Below are 18,066 nucleotides of genomic sequence, written 5' to 3'. Positions count from 1 at the left end.
ATGAGGTGTACTGACAGACGACTGGTGGGAATAGCCAGTCCTGAGGATGTGATGTTAACATGAGACAGGTTCTCTTTTTACTGTGCAAACTTTGTACAACTCGCGTATACCCAGATCATAAACGTCCCCTGCATTTGATGTGTTTTTGTATTTTGAGTCTTGTCAGGTACAAATACAAAAACTCCCATGATCCAACGCTGCTTCCAATAAAGGTTTTAGATATTGTTTTGATTGAGAGACACACAGAGACAGAAGTTTACAGCACTTTATATTGACTTTATTTTTCCTCCAAAATGCTAAAACCTCCTTGCTTGGATAACATGAAATTGCCAACTCGTCATCCCTTCCCTCCCACCTTCAGAGAACAAAAGAAGAAGAAAAATCGAACAAATGAGCAAAGTGCTAAGTTCACATCACGGCGAGGAAAAGCACAAACTTGAGGTATCTCTTCCTGTGCCAGGTTTTGTCGTGCCTTGGAAAATATAGCATTAAGAGAGTTGTGCAGAAGAACTGGGTGTTATTACGCAACATCAAACACACTGACTATGACATATTGAAAAAGTAACATCAGATTGTAGCCTTTTCTACAAATACAACATGGCGGCTGCTGTCACACACAAAGAGACGCACAAACCAACTCTGTTCTGAGCAGTGACATGTGAAGGACAGTTGTCCTATTCATTCTATTCAAGGAGAAAAAGATGAGACAGAAATGACATTGATGAGTGTGTGTGCGTGCATGTGTGTGTTCATTTATAATTATGTTTGAATGCACGCTGGTTTTATTGTGTTTTTTTTTCCCTCCGCTTGTCTGTTCATTCATCTGCCCTTCTGTCTGCGTATCTGTCAATCTCACTGTGCGCTCACTGCATCTGTGCTGAATTTGGTCGACATCTGCAGAGTGTTTTTTGTTTTCCTCCCCTCTGGTTTGAAAAGTATTGCTCCGTCTAAATCTGCAGAGTGCCAACGTTGTGAAGCCCAATTATCCCAAATACTGTTAAATCAGCTAAACGTGCACCGAGAGCTGATGCTAATCAGATTCATGACCCTGTGTAGCGCTCTCACTCACTCATTTATCCATTTATTCACTCTTTCATCAGAGGAGGCCTGGCTCTTGTCAAGGTTTTGCTCGATTTGGTGGCTGGATGTGTCTTCTAAAAGTGGTCCTCCTAAATGCTTCTTTTAAAAAGCGTTATGTGGTTTTTGTTTTCAATAACCACATTGAAGTTACTTTAGACAGTAAGTGTCTGCCAAATACTAATAATGTGGTATAATAGGCATCTAAAAGTGCACTGGCAGGCAAAAACTGAGCAGCTTTAAAGAGTAAATAAATACGAGGCTCTCAGGATAAAAGTCTGAAGCACTTGTGACCACAGCCAACAGCGATGTCCCAGTGCACTGACACATCTCAGAGTCCAGCACGGGTCCATTTTTGCAAACTGGCACCACACCTGCAAAGCTCCGTACCGTACTCGACCCATTAACCACATTCATCTCCAAGTTAAATCTGCGCCCAGACCTGGTAACATATGTCACGAGCTGCGACCCGTCACCTGTGATTAGACCCAAATGCTACACACACATCCACTCGCATCAAAAGGGTCATGGCCTCGTTGTCCTCCTGCTCTGGAGTCAAGTTGTGTTCTTGGCAAAGTTTCTGTCAATTGTGGCAGCACCTGTGCTCCGGCAGCTCGTGGCTTTCACAAGCTAGTGCTATTTGGCACTTTGTACAAGTAGTGAAGCCACTGAGAACATATTAATCACTGGCTACTTTTGCCTTTGTGGGATTCATTTTAATGTCCTCTAGTTTGAAGTGAAGCGGAGTGAAGGGGTCAAAGGCGATGTCATAGACTTTCACAATAAAACACCTTGCAGATGATGAGTTTCCTACAAGCTGATTTAGATGTTCAAAATACAGCACAGTCATTTAGATTTCTGATTTATTCAGAAAGAGAAACTTTAATTTCTACCCATGCTCATACTGGTGAATTTAAAGTAATCATAATTCTTTTTACCTTTTGCACAACTTTTTTGTGGGCTTTTAAAGAAAAAGTATCAGGAAACACACCTATTTTCTTAGACTTGATGAGAGGATCAATGGGTTCAGTGACTGCCAAGGCGAGGACAAGACTCCAGGAAGTCACTGTGCCCACACAAACAAGTAACATGTCAATTAGTGAGTGTTAGAAGACCTGTGGGTGATTTGTTCCTGTAGGACAGAGCTGGAGTAGACGTTTCCAGACTTTTCAGCTAAGACGAGCTGGCCCGGCTGCTTGTTGTACTTTCACATTTACCTTACAAATATCACAGTGGTCTCTCTATACTCCTCAAACTCGCAGCAAGAAATCAAACAAACGTTTTTCCACAAAATTGTCGATTGACTTAATATTTAGTTTTCGCTCACAAAGCAAAGCAGGGATGAAAAGAAAGGGTGGATCTCAAGTCTCGTCAGCGTCAGGCGGCGTAACCAGCTCTCAGCCGGGGGGAGGATGTCAATAACTGAGATTACATGGATTTGTTCCACACCCACGCATGTGTGAAAGCAGAAACAACACACAAAGATGTGCACGTATAAAGTGACACACACTCATGAAAACACTTAATCATGCTTTTGTGCTGCACAAGGCACACATTCAGTCAGCGGGAGGGGGGAGATATTTTTCACACCAGGTTTTGCCAATTCTTGTAATTGCACATTTATTTGTGAATTTAAAAAATGAAACTGTCATGGGCCTCAGTTTTTGAGATTTTACCAAAGGATATGCAGCATAATAATCCACACAGGGGCAAAGAGACATCACTTATAAAAGAATGTGGATCATAGATGTTGCTGCAACCCTCTGAAATCACATGTTGCTTTGGGTCTTTTTTCTTGAGATGCGTCTACTCATTGGCCAAATGTAGAAAGGCACACACAGCTGTTTATATAGGGTCTCACACTGTCGGTGCATATCAGACCACAAGCCATGAGGACGAAGGATCTGCCTGCAGAGCTCGGAGACAGGATTGTGTCCATGCACAGATTTGGGAAGGCTACAAAAAACTTCTGCTACATTGAAGATTCCCAAGAAAAGCATTGGCTGCCATATTTCTTAAATGGAAGAAGTTACTCTAAGGCTGAGCCAAGCCGCCCAACAGAGAAAATACATTTCTGCCGCTTGATCTTGTTATTTTTCGGTCACTACCCAGAGCTCAGAGTAGAAACCCTGTTCATTCACATCGAAAGGGGGCATCTAGATAGTAGGGCTCCTGAGTGCCTTCTGTCGATGGTTTAATGAGCGTGCCCAACCGGGTGGAGACCCAGGGGTAGACTCAGAACTGGCTGGAGGGACCACAATTCCCAGGTGGCATGGCAACGCCCCAGGATCTCCCAGGAAGAGCTGGAAAGCCTGGCTGGGGAGAGGCAGGTCTGGAATGCCCTACTTTCCAGGTAGCCACACACACCAAGCCCGGGATAAGCGGAAGACAATGGATGCATGGGTGGAAGAAGTTTGGAAGAACCAGAACTCTTTGAAAAAACAATCCAGGGGTGAAGGGCGTTGAGGCAACCGAGAATCTGTTGGTCACCGTGGCTGAGCTTCAGAGCCCTGACGTGAACACAAGGGAATATCTTTAGAGAGACCTGACAATGGCTGCCCGCTGATGGTCCAACGAACAGCGCCTGTAAAGAATGAGAAAAAGTGTTGTTACACCCAAGAAGACTCACTGCAGGTGCTTTGTACTGTTTTATATGAACGGTCTGAAAACCTTGGTCAGTGTCATACTTTTGTTTTTCTTTCTTTAATTCCCACTGCTGTCAGACTACACAAAACCAACACAAAACCATCTGGACTGAAAAATAAAATACTGCACTCGCTACTCTCTATTTCTAATGCAAAAGGTAATTTCGCACATTACCCGCATTAAACCTCTTATTGTGATTTCACACCCATTTATATATAGATCTATACCTGATTACCTTTCTATAGGCATATATTTATATGTGGATGTGTGTTTACTATGTACATACTGCATTTTTATTATAATTTTTTTTTTTATTATTCTATTGCCTTTTTATTCCTTTGTCTACCTCAATCTGACTCGTCTGCTGCTTTTACAAGTAGATTTTCCCACTGTGTGGATCAATAAAGTCTTATCTTATCTTATTTATATGTGTATATGTATATTAAAGTGAATGAAAAGTGGCACAAGTCCCCATGTGTTAGTGGGTATTCAGATTAAAGCCTTGAATAAGAATACAAGGGCGCGCGCACGCACACACACACACACACACAGTTGCCGAGGGTTACAAACCGCTCTATAATAGATAATAATAGATTATAATAATAATGATAGCGCTGAGAGATCGGACAGCAGGAGAGAACAGAGGGATTTTGAAAGCTGCTCCTCCTTCTCTGTAACTCCATCGTGTGCAAATGATTCACCTCATTGTTCCAGTCTTGGTTAATGGTTTTTCTACCATCTGTTCAAACCTCAACCGGCTCGACATCGTGGCACTTTGCTGGCTCGGAGGCTAATGAGTCATGCCAGCCTTATGTAAAACTGTTTCCTCTCTACCTGGCTAATATTTGGACGTCTTTTTCATTTTCTCTTCATCCAGCCGTGTTTAACTATAGTGGCTCTGGCTACACACACTGTATCTGTACCACCAAGAGAAAATAGATAGCATTTTAAATTACGTGTGTGTCGTTTCAGCAGTGCACTGGAATGCTCTGGGTGTAAAAGAACCAATAGGAGGTGAAGGTGTGTTAAATGCAGACAGAGGACATTTTGTGACAGTGGACATGATAACAGAGCTGGATAAGATGCAGTAGAATAAACCTTGCTGCCAATTTGGCGCAGGAACAAGAAAAATATAATTTTCCCCATACGGCACCATTGTAAAAGATGTGCCTGTGAAATTGTGGCCAGAACATCTTGAATGTCACACCATGGTCCTCACGTGGTAATGGAACTGAGATGAATATTCTAAGATTGATTCATTTTCATTCCATATTTCATATTCTCAATTTACATGTGACATCTATTGCCTTCCTGTCCGTCCTGGGAGAAGGATCCCTCACTTGTGACTCTCTCTCATTTATTTTTTATTTTTTCCTTACTTAGAGAATGTTGCACCTTGTGAAGCCGTTTGAGGCAAATAGGCAGATTTGTGAATATGGGCTATTCACGATTGGATTGAAGGTCTGTGGGATCTTCATTGTTGTAGTGGAGCAACTTTTATAAGAATGAATGGCCACCATCTTGGAACACAGTCTAGCTCCCAAAGAGTGTCCCTGAATGTGATGATGAAGTTGCAGATGTGCCACCGGTGGTTGTAATTGTGGGTTGGGGGATGCTGCACTTGGATTAGAATGACGCAGCGTGAGGCCTTAGACAATTTCCTGTGATTCCCAGGGAGCTCAGTGGGAAGTTCCTCTACAGGCAGTGACTGCCGGCAGCACGACGTTCCCATTGTGCAATAGATCTTAGCGATAAACTAAGAGCACGAGGGAGATTTCCAAACAGAGGAAAAGAGAAATGTTGCATCTGTATCACACAAGAAACATGCACAGTTGTGCTGTATTGCACAGTGTGGTTACTTTGCGTTTTTGCAACTAGGATAATTAAGTGATCAGTACGTGATTTGAGGGGGGGGGGGGCCATTTCCCTTGTGAATCTGCCATTCTCCCGCTCCATCCCCTTGTCGCAGCGAGTGCAGGGGTTACAGGGTTGTTTAGGTGAATGTTAAGTCTAGTCTGCCCGGCTCATCGATCCTTTATCTGCCTGAGGTTTGTTTAGTTTGGAATCTACAGCCATGACAATGGCTCTGAAATATCAGGAGCCTCTCGGTGCTGCATATTGATTAACCCACAGAGCTGTCCATGGTGCCGAAGTCACAAAATGATTAGTTATTGTGCTTTTTCCTTAACCGACAAAAACTACACCATGGACCCCTTTTGACAATATTTTGGGTTTTAGATTAGATTGTTTTAGGAAATGTATGAAACTCAGGACCTAAATAGTCATATATACTCTCGGTGTGTTACTGAAGGATACAAATAAATGATTCCCCTTTTTGCCGGGGACCCTCTGGAACCCCCTCATCTCTTCATGGTCCCACTTTGAGAACCTCTGATCTAAACCAGGGGTCTGAGACTGTGGACCTCACCTTAGACAAAGCTTGGAGAAACCTTCACCCTCAGTCCATCTTAAGTTTACTTGGTTTTTAATCATGATTATGTTATTTGATCTCATTGACACTCAACAATGAATAAAGATGGCCTCGTATCTCTGTCTGGCACAACGTCAGACTGCAGCAAACACATAGAGAGGTCTGTCCTCAGGCATTTATTACTCTCTGATTTTTGGTCAGTCAAATTCCCCATAACTACTTCAAACCATGTGTTTAACCAGATCAAACACATTTAGGTTGTTCTAATTGATCTCTTTTTGATGAATAATGTAATGTTATAACTATTTTAAAAAGCTCTGCTCGAAACTATACAGTATAATATAAATACTCAGTCATTGAAGCCCTTATACTTGTAATATTCCTTTCATATCTTTGTAATTCAGTAGCAAACATCCGGGATCCTTTACCACGAAATATTTTAGTGGAGACATGACTACAGATACACAGAATTCAGCTATTCCCCTGTGTGCGACTGTACTGCACCAAATCTTGTGTGAGTGTGTAAATCACACACAGAAGGTTCCTTGTTTTGTAGGTGCAGCGTGTTGTCATTGTAGAGCCCGGCTGTGCACAAATACCAAGCTGAGAGTGGCTGTTGAACTTTGGAAATGTCAGCCACTGCTCCTCACAGACGGTACTATTGGTTCATTCCAGGGTCTCCTCCCAGCCGCCTTTCCTACACGCCATAAAACTTTCCCTGTGCCGAGAGCGACCTACTGAAGTCTTTTGAAGCTGCGTCTGTGTTGTGGGCAGGGGGAGCGCAGAGGATACATGCCCCTTAGTTCAAACACACACCATCCTCTCTCCAGAATAACCTCAGGACATGGGACACCGGTCACGGTCAGAGAATGTGAGGAAGAGGAGCAGGACTTGTTCGTGGTGTGTTGGGTACAGAGATCATTATACGGAGTGGACAAAATATTAGAAAACCCTGGTGCAATCCAGTAGAAGTGTCTTTTAATAAAAACATTTAGTCACCACTGTCACATCAGCGTTTGTTTGTAAGTTAGCAGGATTACTTCAAAACTACAGAAGCAATTTCCATTAACATTTGTGGAGGGTTTGGGCCTGAACTATGGAACAACCCTTTACATGGGGGGTGGATCCATATTTTTATTTTCACCTCCTTTAACATGGTGAGATAGAGCATTAGCCTTGGAGAGCACGTACCTCCGAGCTTTGAAAAATATTTGTATATTAAGTTACAGTTGATATTCTGGTGCCCTGGACATGATTCAATTTCTTCAAAATTAAGTGATAAATAGTTTTTTACAGTAGCTGATAAATAACATGTTGAACTAACATGATTCACTTAAACAGTCCGATGTGAATCAAATATTTTGGTTTGACAAGTGATGAGGACCAATGAGCACAGTGAAATCAAATCTGTATTTTCAGTGCAGTGACCTCTGGGTTTGTTAGTTAGCAGGATTATGCAAAAAAAACTACTACTACTTTGTGGAGGGGTGAGAAATGAGCCAAGGAAGAACCCATTACATTTTATTGTGGATCCAGATCAGGGGGTAGTTCCAGGAATATTTTTTCACTTCATGTAATATTGCAAGGTAGGGTTTTTCAACATTTTTATGCTTGTAATACTTGGATCTTGATGAAATGTTTACGGGACTGATATTTATGAGTGTGTGCAATTTGGTGCAGATACAAATATAACTGGATTTAGTGAATTTAAATGTGGTTTCATAAGGGGACTGTTGGGCCTTGGTGGTGGTATGAGCTCTACTGAGTGTCATTCTGTGTGAGAATGTTAGTTGCTGCTGCCATAGACTTAACAGTGAACAAGGAATGACTTAAATGTGCATCTTACTGAATTAGGAATTGTGGATTGATGTTGGACATATATTTGGCCCCTAGGTATAAACTGGGGGCCTATATGGCCCCTGATTTTCAAAAATCCCACATCCATCCTTAGTGGGGAGGTGTCCATAGGGCTGCAACATGCTAAGCAGCATTAATGAATACATGCCTCATACCAGCGCAGTTTTCTTTGCACTCCTGCTCATAAATCCAGCTGTAAAAGGGACGAGCATTTCACCCCCGTCCCCTTCTAGCATTTCTCCTGCTGCTTCCCAAAAAAGAAAATCCCACGCCCCGCAGCCAGTCACTCACAGCGCTCGCTCTCCCGAGAACTTTACAGTATGTGCTGCACCACGAGCCTCCCTGATCTATGTGTTGTTTACATGTTGCTGTGGGTTCACAGAGAGGCAGCAGCATGTGATTGCTGCACCCCCGGCCTCAGAGAATTCCTCTTCAGACGAAGGCACTATAAACATGTGCATAATATATGACAACAATGCTCCATCTTTATGTTAACCAGCTTATTACTTGCATATAATTCACAGACATGCATGAGTGCTAAAAGGAGCCTGTTTTTATTAACTCCAATCAGCTCCGATCAGAACTACATGTAATATTAGGTTTACATATTTAACTTTTTTACCCCAAGCTCTCTTCAGGGATTCTGATTCAATCTCAAACAGCAAAAAATAACACCTGCATTATTGAAAGTTTTCAATGCAGGTGGAGGAAACTTTTCTAAATTGTCGCATTACATATCTCTTTTTTTTTTCGACTGTTGAACCAAGGAGATAATCCATCAATTGACAGGAAAGAAGTACATAATTTGCCCTTTGGGGACAATAACTACTTCTTGCTTGGATCAACTCTCAGCAAACTGCAGTTGCTGACTCCTGACCTTCCCTCATCCCGAGCAGCAGCTCTAAATAAAATAATATTACCATCAGCCTCTGCTCACTTCCCTCTGCCTCCTTTTATCTTTTGGACACGGTCTCAGGGGGTTAAGGAAGCTCTTGAGTGCCCTCATGTGTTCACTGCTGTTTACTTGCATTTTAGATCCGTCTAGTGTGTGTGTGTGTGTGTGTGTGTGCGCGCATGAACATATCTTAAAATTTCCCGAGATGTTTCCCTCGGGTCTGTGAGAAAGCAAAGACTGTCTGCTTTTATCAGTGTTTATCAAGTGTCCAGCTTACATGTTGTGTCAAGTAACCATTTTAAATGAGTCTTGTGCAAATATCTGCGTGTGGGTGTGTGTGTATTTTAATATATATGTGTATGATTTGTGGATGCACATCACCACAAAACAAGCAGTTGTGGTTCTTGTCATTGACTGACTTTGAAGGCTTTTTTGCCGAGCGGGACAATTAAGCATGACAGCACACCGTCTTCTGTCTTTGCAGGAAGTGCTTTGAACCTGACGTGCCGGGCGTTTTTTGGCTACAGCGGCGACGTCAGCCCGCTCATCTACTGGATGAAGGGGGAGAAGTTCATAGAAGACCTGGACGAAGAAAGAGTCCAGGAGAGCGACATCAAGTAAGAGACACACGCTGCTGCTGTTGCTATTGCTGCACGGTGTTAAAATCCTTTCATTGGCAGTAATGAGAGAATGATGGCAGCTGTGGATGAATTCACTGGAAAATATTAAAGGACGCCAGCAATGGTTTTGAATGTTTTAGCCCATTAACTCCAAATTGCATAAACTAAACCAACCATTTTCCTGAGATTTATCCGCCGCCTTACATCATGCAGAGACTTGAAGCTTGTTTTAGATCACTATTCATTCACATTGACACCTTAATCCTTCCGTTCAAATCATGTTTTTGTCCTGTGAAAATGCACCGGCAGTCAGGTGGAAACTGGGTGAGACATGCAACACTGTGCAGGGAAACAATAGAATACACATATCAAGATAATCATCTATCATACATCACAATATCTGGAGTAACAGGGAAAATGCTTGACTGTAAATTGCTAATACACTTTTTAAACTGCAGGTGTTGCATTTGCTGCATTATGTTAAATACACACACGAGCATGTGCTGTGTATCAGCATCATTTAAAGATTTACAGTCATAAATTGGTAAAAAGCTAAACAGATGAGAGTTGTGTGTTACTTCAATATCACTACTTACTGTATCTTTACTACATACCACAGTATAGGTGCTAATGTACTGTGTTGTTCGCACACTCTGGAAAAAGAAATATATGTATTTTTGTATCTTGTTTCACTGAAGTCAGGTTGAACACTGAACTAGTCACTCAATAGTTAGCAACACTTGGCCACTTAATCACAGTATTGCAAATACACTGTATGTGTTGAATCAGATACATATACCATGTAAATGTCCTGTTTACATTAAAATATCCATTCTCTGATGAAGTTGAAAGTAATAATTGTTGCAGTACGGACTCTGAATAAAAATACATATTTTGATATACAAAATCCAGATCTGCACCAAATTCCCCCGTTCATGGATATTAGCGCCCTACAGATGTCTGATTTTGATCATGAAGATCTCCAGCCCTCTCTCGATTTTCCGTTTCTGTGACACTTCAATGACAAGATCAAAATGTTCCAGAATGAAAACAGACTAAAGAGAAACTGAATAAGAAAATAAAGAAAAACAAATGAGGGCCACACCTCAACCACACCTCTACTCACCTGTCAAGCCAACTTATACCTGGTCAACCCATCATGCTCTGTTTGACTCAGACTCTTGGAAGACAGGCCGTGGTTCATGTCTATTCATGGATCCCCGACGGCAACTCGCTTGATTCAGATGACGATATGAACTGTTCAAAACTAACTACCCCTCAGTCACTATCAGCAGTCAGACCACGACGAGCGTCACAGCAGAGCCGCTTGTTGTTACTCCACCTCAACCACTTCCCTCAATATATCAATTTCCATTCAAATCTTTCAATCACAGACTGTTGTGATGAGGTCCTTGAATGAAAATCTGTTGTTCATTTCATTCATGTTGAATCAAATGTTGTTTTATTTGTAGGGATTAAAAATACTCGTAGCTCTTCACAGTACAGTTTTGCCATTCACCTCTTTACACACAGCTCTTTTGAACTGGTGACCTTCTGATTAGTGGACAACCTGTTCAACCTCCTGAGCCACAGCCACCCTAATCTAATGTAATTAAAACTTGCTTAAAAGAATGAAACTTCTCATTGAGTAAAACATCCCTTGCTGTGTGACGTTCATGCATTAATCCTCTTGTGAGTTTAGCTGATGATTGTTTCTTCGAGTTCTGCAGCGTTTCAATTAGTTTTCCCTCTTCAAAGGAAAAGGAAGTGTGGAAATTTGATGGGAACACAGAGAAAATTCATGTCAATTGCTCTGCACTTTGGACATTATTAGAAAGTGGGTCTCTATCTCTGCCTAAGTTGTGAGACAAAGTGAGAACTGATTTGTTTTTCTCCATCTAATATCTTCTACTTAGAGAATCTCTTCCTCCTTTAACTTTCTGTTTCTCTGCTGCAGAACAGGATGCACATTAGTTGGTTTATACTCACCACCAAACTGTGAAAGCACAGTTTTACAAAAAGCGAGTCCATGCCCTGCTGTCTGTTCACATAATTGTATATCTGCCCTGACATTTTCCACCACAGATGAATGTGCTAAATGTCAAACACGTTATTTGAAAAATCAATTTCTCCCTGACCTCTCTTACTGTCTGATTTTACAGCGAAGTGATGTAAAAGTCTTCTCACCGAGCCTCACTCTCAGGCCTCTGAAACATTTAAAACAAGCCCATCTCCATGTCTCTCCCTGTGAGTGGTGTAACACATTTAAACAAGTCCATTCCCTGGCCCATGTGCATGTTTCCCATTAGGGCTGTTTGGAGAGGCTGCAGCTCTGGGGAGACAGCCCTGTCAGATGGTTAACAACCGCCATTTTTCACACCGCCGCCACTATCACTATCTCCCTCGCTGCACCCACCTATAGCGGCATGCAGATGGTTCACGGGGAGCCGAGGCGGAGGGGAGGGAGTGGGGGAGGAGAGAGAGAGAGAGAGAGAGAGACAGAGAGGGAGGGAGAGGCTGACAGGAAAGAAGCGAGGAAGAGAAACAAATATGGAAGGAGTCAGAGGAAGAAAATAAAGAAGACACATCTGTGAAAGTGAGTTTGCTTGTGAGCTGATATGAACAAGCAACAGCAACAAATTTCATTTTAACCACGGCTGCTGCTCCTCTCTCTCTCTCTCTCTCTCTCTCTCTCTCTCTCTCTCTCTCGTCCTTCATTACCCCCTGACACCAGGACCCCCCACTCACAGCTGAGGGGGGGTTATCTTTTCAATAATTCATACCGATATTTCATGCAGCGGGTCAATAATGTATTTGATCATCCTCTCTCTGTTGCTGATGCTGCTACTCCAGCCTTGTTTAGGTCCAGTCAGAGCCTTGGTTTTACCTCCGTGACGGCAGCCAGAGGTTCGGAGAGGGCGAAAGGGGAAAAAATGGAGGGAAGGAGAAACTAAGCAAGAACAAATCTGTGCTTAACCTGCAGCCAAGCCTCCCTTTTACTAGTCAGAGTGGACTGAAACATTGGGCTTGTTTCTGAGGCTTGCCTCTCCTCCTCGGGCTGGCACCCACACAGTTTTAACTTTATTACTAATGCATTACTAAACCTGAGTTTAGAGAACAGCACTCATGCATCTGGCTCAGAGGCTCAGAGTTTCTGCAGGCATATCTTTACCCAACTTGGAGCATATTGATTTGCAGGAGTTCATTTCTGTGGTATAACCCCAAGGCCATAAATTCTCATTTGTGCCAACGGGACAGGGCTATTGTTGCTATCATAGCACGGATGAATGGAGATTAGCATAGCACGCAGAGATGAATAAATTAGCAAAAGAAATCTGGCTCAGCATAATAAAGGACGTGATCGATGCATTGTTGACCCGTTTCAGTCGGTGTTTTGCAGGTGCCCGTCGAGGTGAATGTATAAAAAAGAACGAGTAAGTTGAGAATTGATCACGAAATGAGCAAACACAGAGATTCTGCTAATGAGGAAGGGAGAGAATATTGAAAGGCAAAAAAAAGTGCCTGGAGCAGACTATAGTTTGAGAGAGAGTTCACGATTAATTCATTCTGCTAACTCTGTGTCAACAAACCCTATCACCCAAAAGAGAGGTGGAGGCTTTTACAGAGTTTTACAAAGATCTACACGCAGTTCTACGAATCTGACATTTAGTCGGTTGGATTCACACGAGCAGGAACACTGCAGCTGATGGTCACTGTCTGGCTCAAGCTCAGCTGCGTCTGTGCATGTCTTTCACTTCTCGTCCGTATCGACTACTGCGATGCCCGTTGGGAACCTGCCTGTGTGGAAGGGGCTGTTCTCTTGTCCTGTGTTAATGCTGTGGAGCTACTTCAGAATTGTTCCTGGTCATTAGGCTGTCCCTTCTTAAAACAAATCCGACAACATACTGTCACCTTTTAGTGTTTCTGTGCTGGATGTTGTGTGCAGAGTCTATGGTGCTGAGTGAAATTTGAAAACTTTGTGTCCATCCTACCTGCTTTATCTGCAATGAAGATTTTATAGTGAAGGTTTCTCCTAAAATGACACTGAATTACTGTTTTTGTAAGTTAGAGTGATTCACTGAATTGCTTTTATTTTTTCATATGTTGTGTCAGAGTCTGTTAAACCATCAACACAATCTTCAGACTCGAGCTCACAACTTTTCAAAATAAAAACTTTGAGCTTTTATTTTGTAGAAGTTATTGTAAGAGTGTTGTTGCCTTGATGGAGATCAGCATCAGTCCGATATGGTGAAAGAAAAATGAAATTATCAAAATGATCTAGCTGTGATTTTGACTCACGATTTGGCCCAGTTGCCGACCGCTGCTGTAGTTTATCTGAGGACGTAGAAGAAGACCTGTTCAACTTTGTCCACAGACAGAAGACACACTGCCCCCCCCATTGAGCGTTTACAAATTTGACACTGCGCTTCCACAGACAGACAGTAGGTAGGTGTGTTTCGCCTGCACCTTCTGATCCACCTACTTCAACGTTAGGTCCTCATCATTTCCCACGTGAGGCTCAGGTTGTGCAGCGGTGGTAGTTATCTATATCGGGTTGTATGGCAGCGAGCTCTGCCAGCTCATATAGTGTGATAATGTGAAACAGAGAGGCTTCAAAGTACCCACCACTCCCCGGAGAGACATGAATTATTCCCATGCCTCTTTCTCACAGCGGCCCAGCCCCCAACTCATTGCACAACAATACTCAGCTGCAACTACAAATATCATCATCCTCATCGGCAGCGGCACTGAACGCCTCAGCCTCTCTTATGCAAAGCCGGCGATACACTTTCAATTACCGATGTCCTTATGTGCAGTTTATCGGCTTGAAGACAAGAGAGAAGAGCGATGCTTAAGAGTCGTCATACCCAGAACACTTTCCTTCTTTTTCATTCCACTCTTCTTTTCATCACATCGCCCTTATTATTACATACTGTAAATACACACACTGCGTACGTGCACACATGCAAACAAACAGAGGTGATCTCTTTCTAATTTGCACCATGTTTCCTCCTAAGTGTCAGTTGTGCTGAGGGTGCTGTAAAAGTGGGCTAAATAGTGTGTCTAAGGTACGAGAGAGCATTATCTCCCCATTTCCTCCTCCATCAGGCTCAAGCAGCCCAGCGGGGGACACTCATTTACTTTATGGAATATTACTTTCTCTCCGTTACCATGGCAGCCGCTATAAAAAGATTTCCCTCTCATTGCCATTATTTGATCCCCTCCCCGCACACACACACACACACACACACACACACACGCCGTGGAATAGTCCTTATTGATTTTCATTTTTCATATGTTTTGTGTGCAGAAAAATAAATTAACATACCATGAGGTAATTACACTAGCACAAAAGGGGCTTCATCAAGATACCTTTGTTGTACAGAGGGGCACCGCTCATGGGTATTTTTTTTATTATATATGTCATATTGAAAAGTGACTTAATGGGTTTTGTGATAGTCCGTTGCAGGATTATGACTCCTGAGGCCCCATCACCCACATGCTGCTGCCACCACAGGACAAATCAACTTGCTTTAACAAGCTGCGTCCCTGTTATGTTGCTGCAGAGGCATTGTTCTCTAAGTTCTGTTATCTTTCTTGCAGGTTGATCAAGGAGCATCTGGGAGAACAGGAAGTGGCCATTTCCTTGACCATTGACTCTTTGGAGGAGGAGGACCTGGGAAATTATTCCTGTTATGTGGAAAATGGAAACGGCCGTCGCCAAGCAACTATCCAGCTCTTCAGGAGAGGTAGGAGCCCTCCAACGTTTCCCATGGCGTTTTTTGCCTTTTATTTAATCATAAGTGGCTTTAAATTTGAAAAAGTCCTGACTCTCTGACCACAACGTTAATGCAACGCTAAGCAACTGGCAACTGGAATTATTTCTCACATTAAAAGTTTTATTATTAATTTATTAACAACCCCCACAACTAATATCAGTTTAATCAAGTAAAGTCATAATGTTCCTACTCTTTATTAAAGCTTTATAAGGATTGAAACATTAAAATCCTGACCGCACCATTATCTCAATTACAAATATTCTAGATGTATTGTACATCATTTTATGCACACGTCCCCAAAAATACCAAAATCCTTCCATCAGATTAAGCAACGTTGGGCAACGTTTCGTACTAATTCATGTCTCGAAGGTTGAATCTGTTCTCATCCTTATTTTTAGAACGATGAATGTGTCTGTCACTGTCAAAATAATGGCACCAAATGCCATGGGTTGAGACCAAAGCAGAGCTGAAACGAGATAAGTTTTGTTGTATACAGCTCGTTATGGACAAAAATATTCATATATATTTATATATATATATATATATATTTATTATAATATATATTTATTGTAGGTTTAAAGCTGTCAGGTGTACACACACACCACAACCACTGCATGTATTAGAATATTTTCTAACAGAATAAGGACTTCAGATATCTCCCTTCACACATTACAAGGTAAATTAAAGTCTTAAATTGTTTTATTCAGTGACAAAAATCGTACTTCAATAACCTCATTCTTTAAAATGAGTGACGCTGCTTGTGTGGGAAAGAAAAAAACAACATAACATAATTTCTTTCATTTGAACTTAGTTTTGAATTTAATTTAATTTAATAAGAAATATATATATATTTCTAGTAAAGATATGTATCTGTGCTTGGTGCATATACTCTATAAACTACATTGCAGTTGCTATGGTAGCCATGCCGTTCTCCAGCCCGTAGTGTGACAGTGATAAAATGTAAACCTGTTCTAGCTGAGCCAGCCAGGTAAACGCTGCGTTAATACACACGATAACTCATCCTTCCCCAGGCTGGGTCTCTAGGTAGATGCAGAGAAGATAATAGAGAAGAGAAATGAATGGAAAGACAGAGAGAAAGAAAGGAGGGGGGAAGGAAATGCCAGAGCGAGAGTTTTGATGGAGAGGGGAGTAAGTGAGATGAATAAACTGAAGCCTCTTGTTTTGAAAATGCCTCCATCCATGTCCAAAATTGTCACAAGTCCCACTATGGACGGCAGCCAAAGTGCAGGGCTGTGTCACTGCTGCGCTGCGCCAAAGAAATGAATCCAATTCCTCATAATCTCTTTTTTCCCCCCCTCTGTCTCCGTGCACTGTGCTCTCTCATTTTTCCCAAACTCATTATGAGCATTGTGTCTCTTCCCAGTGAAGATTGATGCTGCTCAGCTTTGAGCCGAGCGCTGAAAATACTGTCGACTGTCCAACCTCCCGGCCGATGTAGATGTGTCCTGTAACCGCCTTGTTCTTTCAGTTTAACAGGAAACAACAAAACAGAGTCCAATCTGCTGCAGAGTCAACCTCGTTTTGTGTTTTCATAATTGCGAATGGAGTTGGAACCATGATTGTGTCAGCATTTTTGAATATATGTGTGTGTGTGTGTGTGTTGTCCTCAGCAGAGCTCATGTACACAGTGGAGCTGGCAGGAGGGCTGGGAGCGATCCTGCTGCTTCTCATCTTCCTCATCTCCCTCTACAAGTGCTACAAGATCGAGCTGATGCTTTTCTATAGGAGGCAGTTTGGCAGCGAGGACGTTGATGGAGGTAAAGACGAGAGCGTCTCAGAAAAATCCCTCCCTTTGTCTCTCTGGTGCTCTTTTTTCTTGTTCAAACTCGATGTCACAAGCAAGCGCTGATGAGTGTGTCGGTGCCTTTGTGGGTTTGTTTTCATGAGAGTGAATGTCTATTGTTTGTTTACACCTGTATTGATTGATTTTTATTCTTTCAGTTTAAGAGCAGGATTTTCACATTCAGATGCTCTCACTCAAAACCCTGCGCTCACACTCAAATATCCCAACCAATAGAATGCTAGGTGTAGCTGTGACAAATAGAGTTGCTCTAGTTGTGGTTACTTTTGCTGATGGTACTGTTCCCATAAAATACAGAAGGAAGAAACAGGGTGATGTCTATGTTGTTTTTATAGTTGCTAGCAACAGTGTTCCCATAATGTAAAAAAATTAAGATCCTTGATTCTTTGCGTGCATGACCCTAGTTTAAGTAACCGCCCGTACAGAGCTCTCAAAGACATAAAGCTAACACACCCACAACGAGGGTGGGGCAGTCTCAGTTGTCAACACTACACCTCACATTCTATTGGTTGGGGACATTTTGCCCCAAAAATCTCAAGCGATGATTCAAGGAGACGTTTCATGTTTGCACAGAAGCAGCTTGAGAGCGAGGAGAAGAGCTGAGGCTTGAGCTCAAGAAATCTTACCTGGTTCTACTCAAGTGCAAGCGGAGGGACTTTGAGTGAAAGCTTTGCAAAATCTGAAATAACTAAGTCTTGCTCTTGAATTGAAAAACCACGATCTTGAGTAAAGAAAAAAAACATGGCCCTGTGTGTGTTCTGTCAAAGCCACTATCCATAACACACTCTTTGGTTGATACAGATGTCCTTTCTCTTTTTTGTGATCTCAACATCTCATTTCCTCTCTCTCATTGCTGTTGGAATAGACGGGCACTTGATTGTGTGTTTTTGTGTGTGTGTGTGTGTGTGTGTGTGTGTGTGTGTGTGTGTGTGTGTGTG

The 18,066-nt window shown here is 42.2% G+C and overlaps 1 protein-coding gene across 4 annotated transcripts in view; it reads left to right on the top strand.

Moving 5' to 3' along the window:
* The window catches only part of il1rapl1a (interleukin 1 receptor accessory protein-like 1a), a 165,439-nt gene that overhangs the window by 140,760 nt on the left and 6,613 nt on the right, over nt 1-18,066 (top strand). For 2 of the 4 annotated variants that reach the window (XM_035175667.2, XM_047342482.1), the window contains exons 7-9: nt 9,391-9,523; nt 15,131-15,276; nt 16,941-17,084. In XM_035175667.2, coding sequence (XP_035031558.2) covers nt 9,391-9,523; nt 15,131-15,276; nt 16,941-17,084 — 423 coding nt within the window. Of the gene's footprint in view, nt 1-9,390; nt 9,524-15,130; nt 15,277-16,937; nt 17,085-18,066 lie in introns of all 4 variants that reach the window. The other 2 variants (XM_047342483.1, XM_047342481.1) reach the window with 1 other exon arrangement.

Source organism: Hippoglossus stenolepis, chromosome 13, assembly GCF_022539355.2.
Source record: "Hippoglossus stenolepis isolate QCI-W04-F060 chromosome 13, HSTE1.2, whole genome shotgun sequence".
NCBI lineage: Eukaryota > Metazoa > Chordata > Actinopteri > Pleuronectiformes > Pleuronectidae > Hippoglossus > Hippoglossus stenolepis.
Note: the sequence above shows the minus strand (reverse complement) of the source record. Positions and strands in the feature narration are given on the sequence as shown.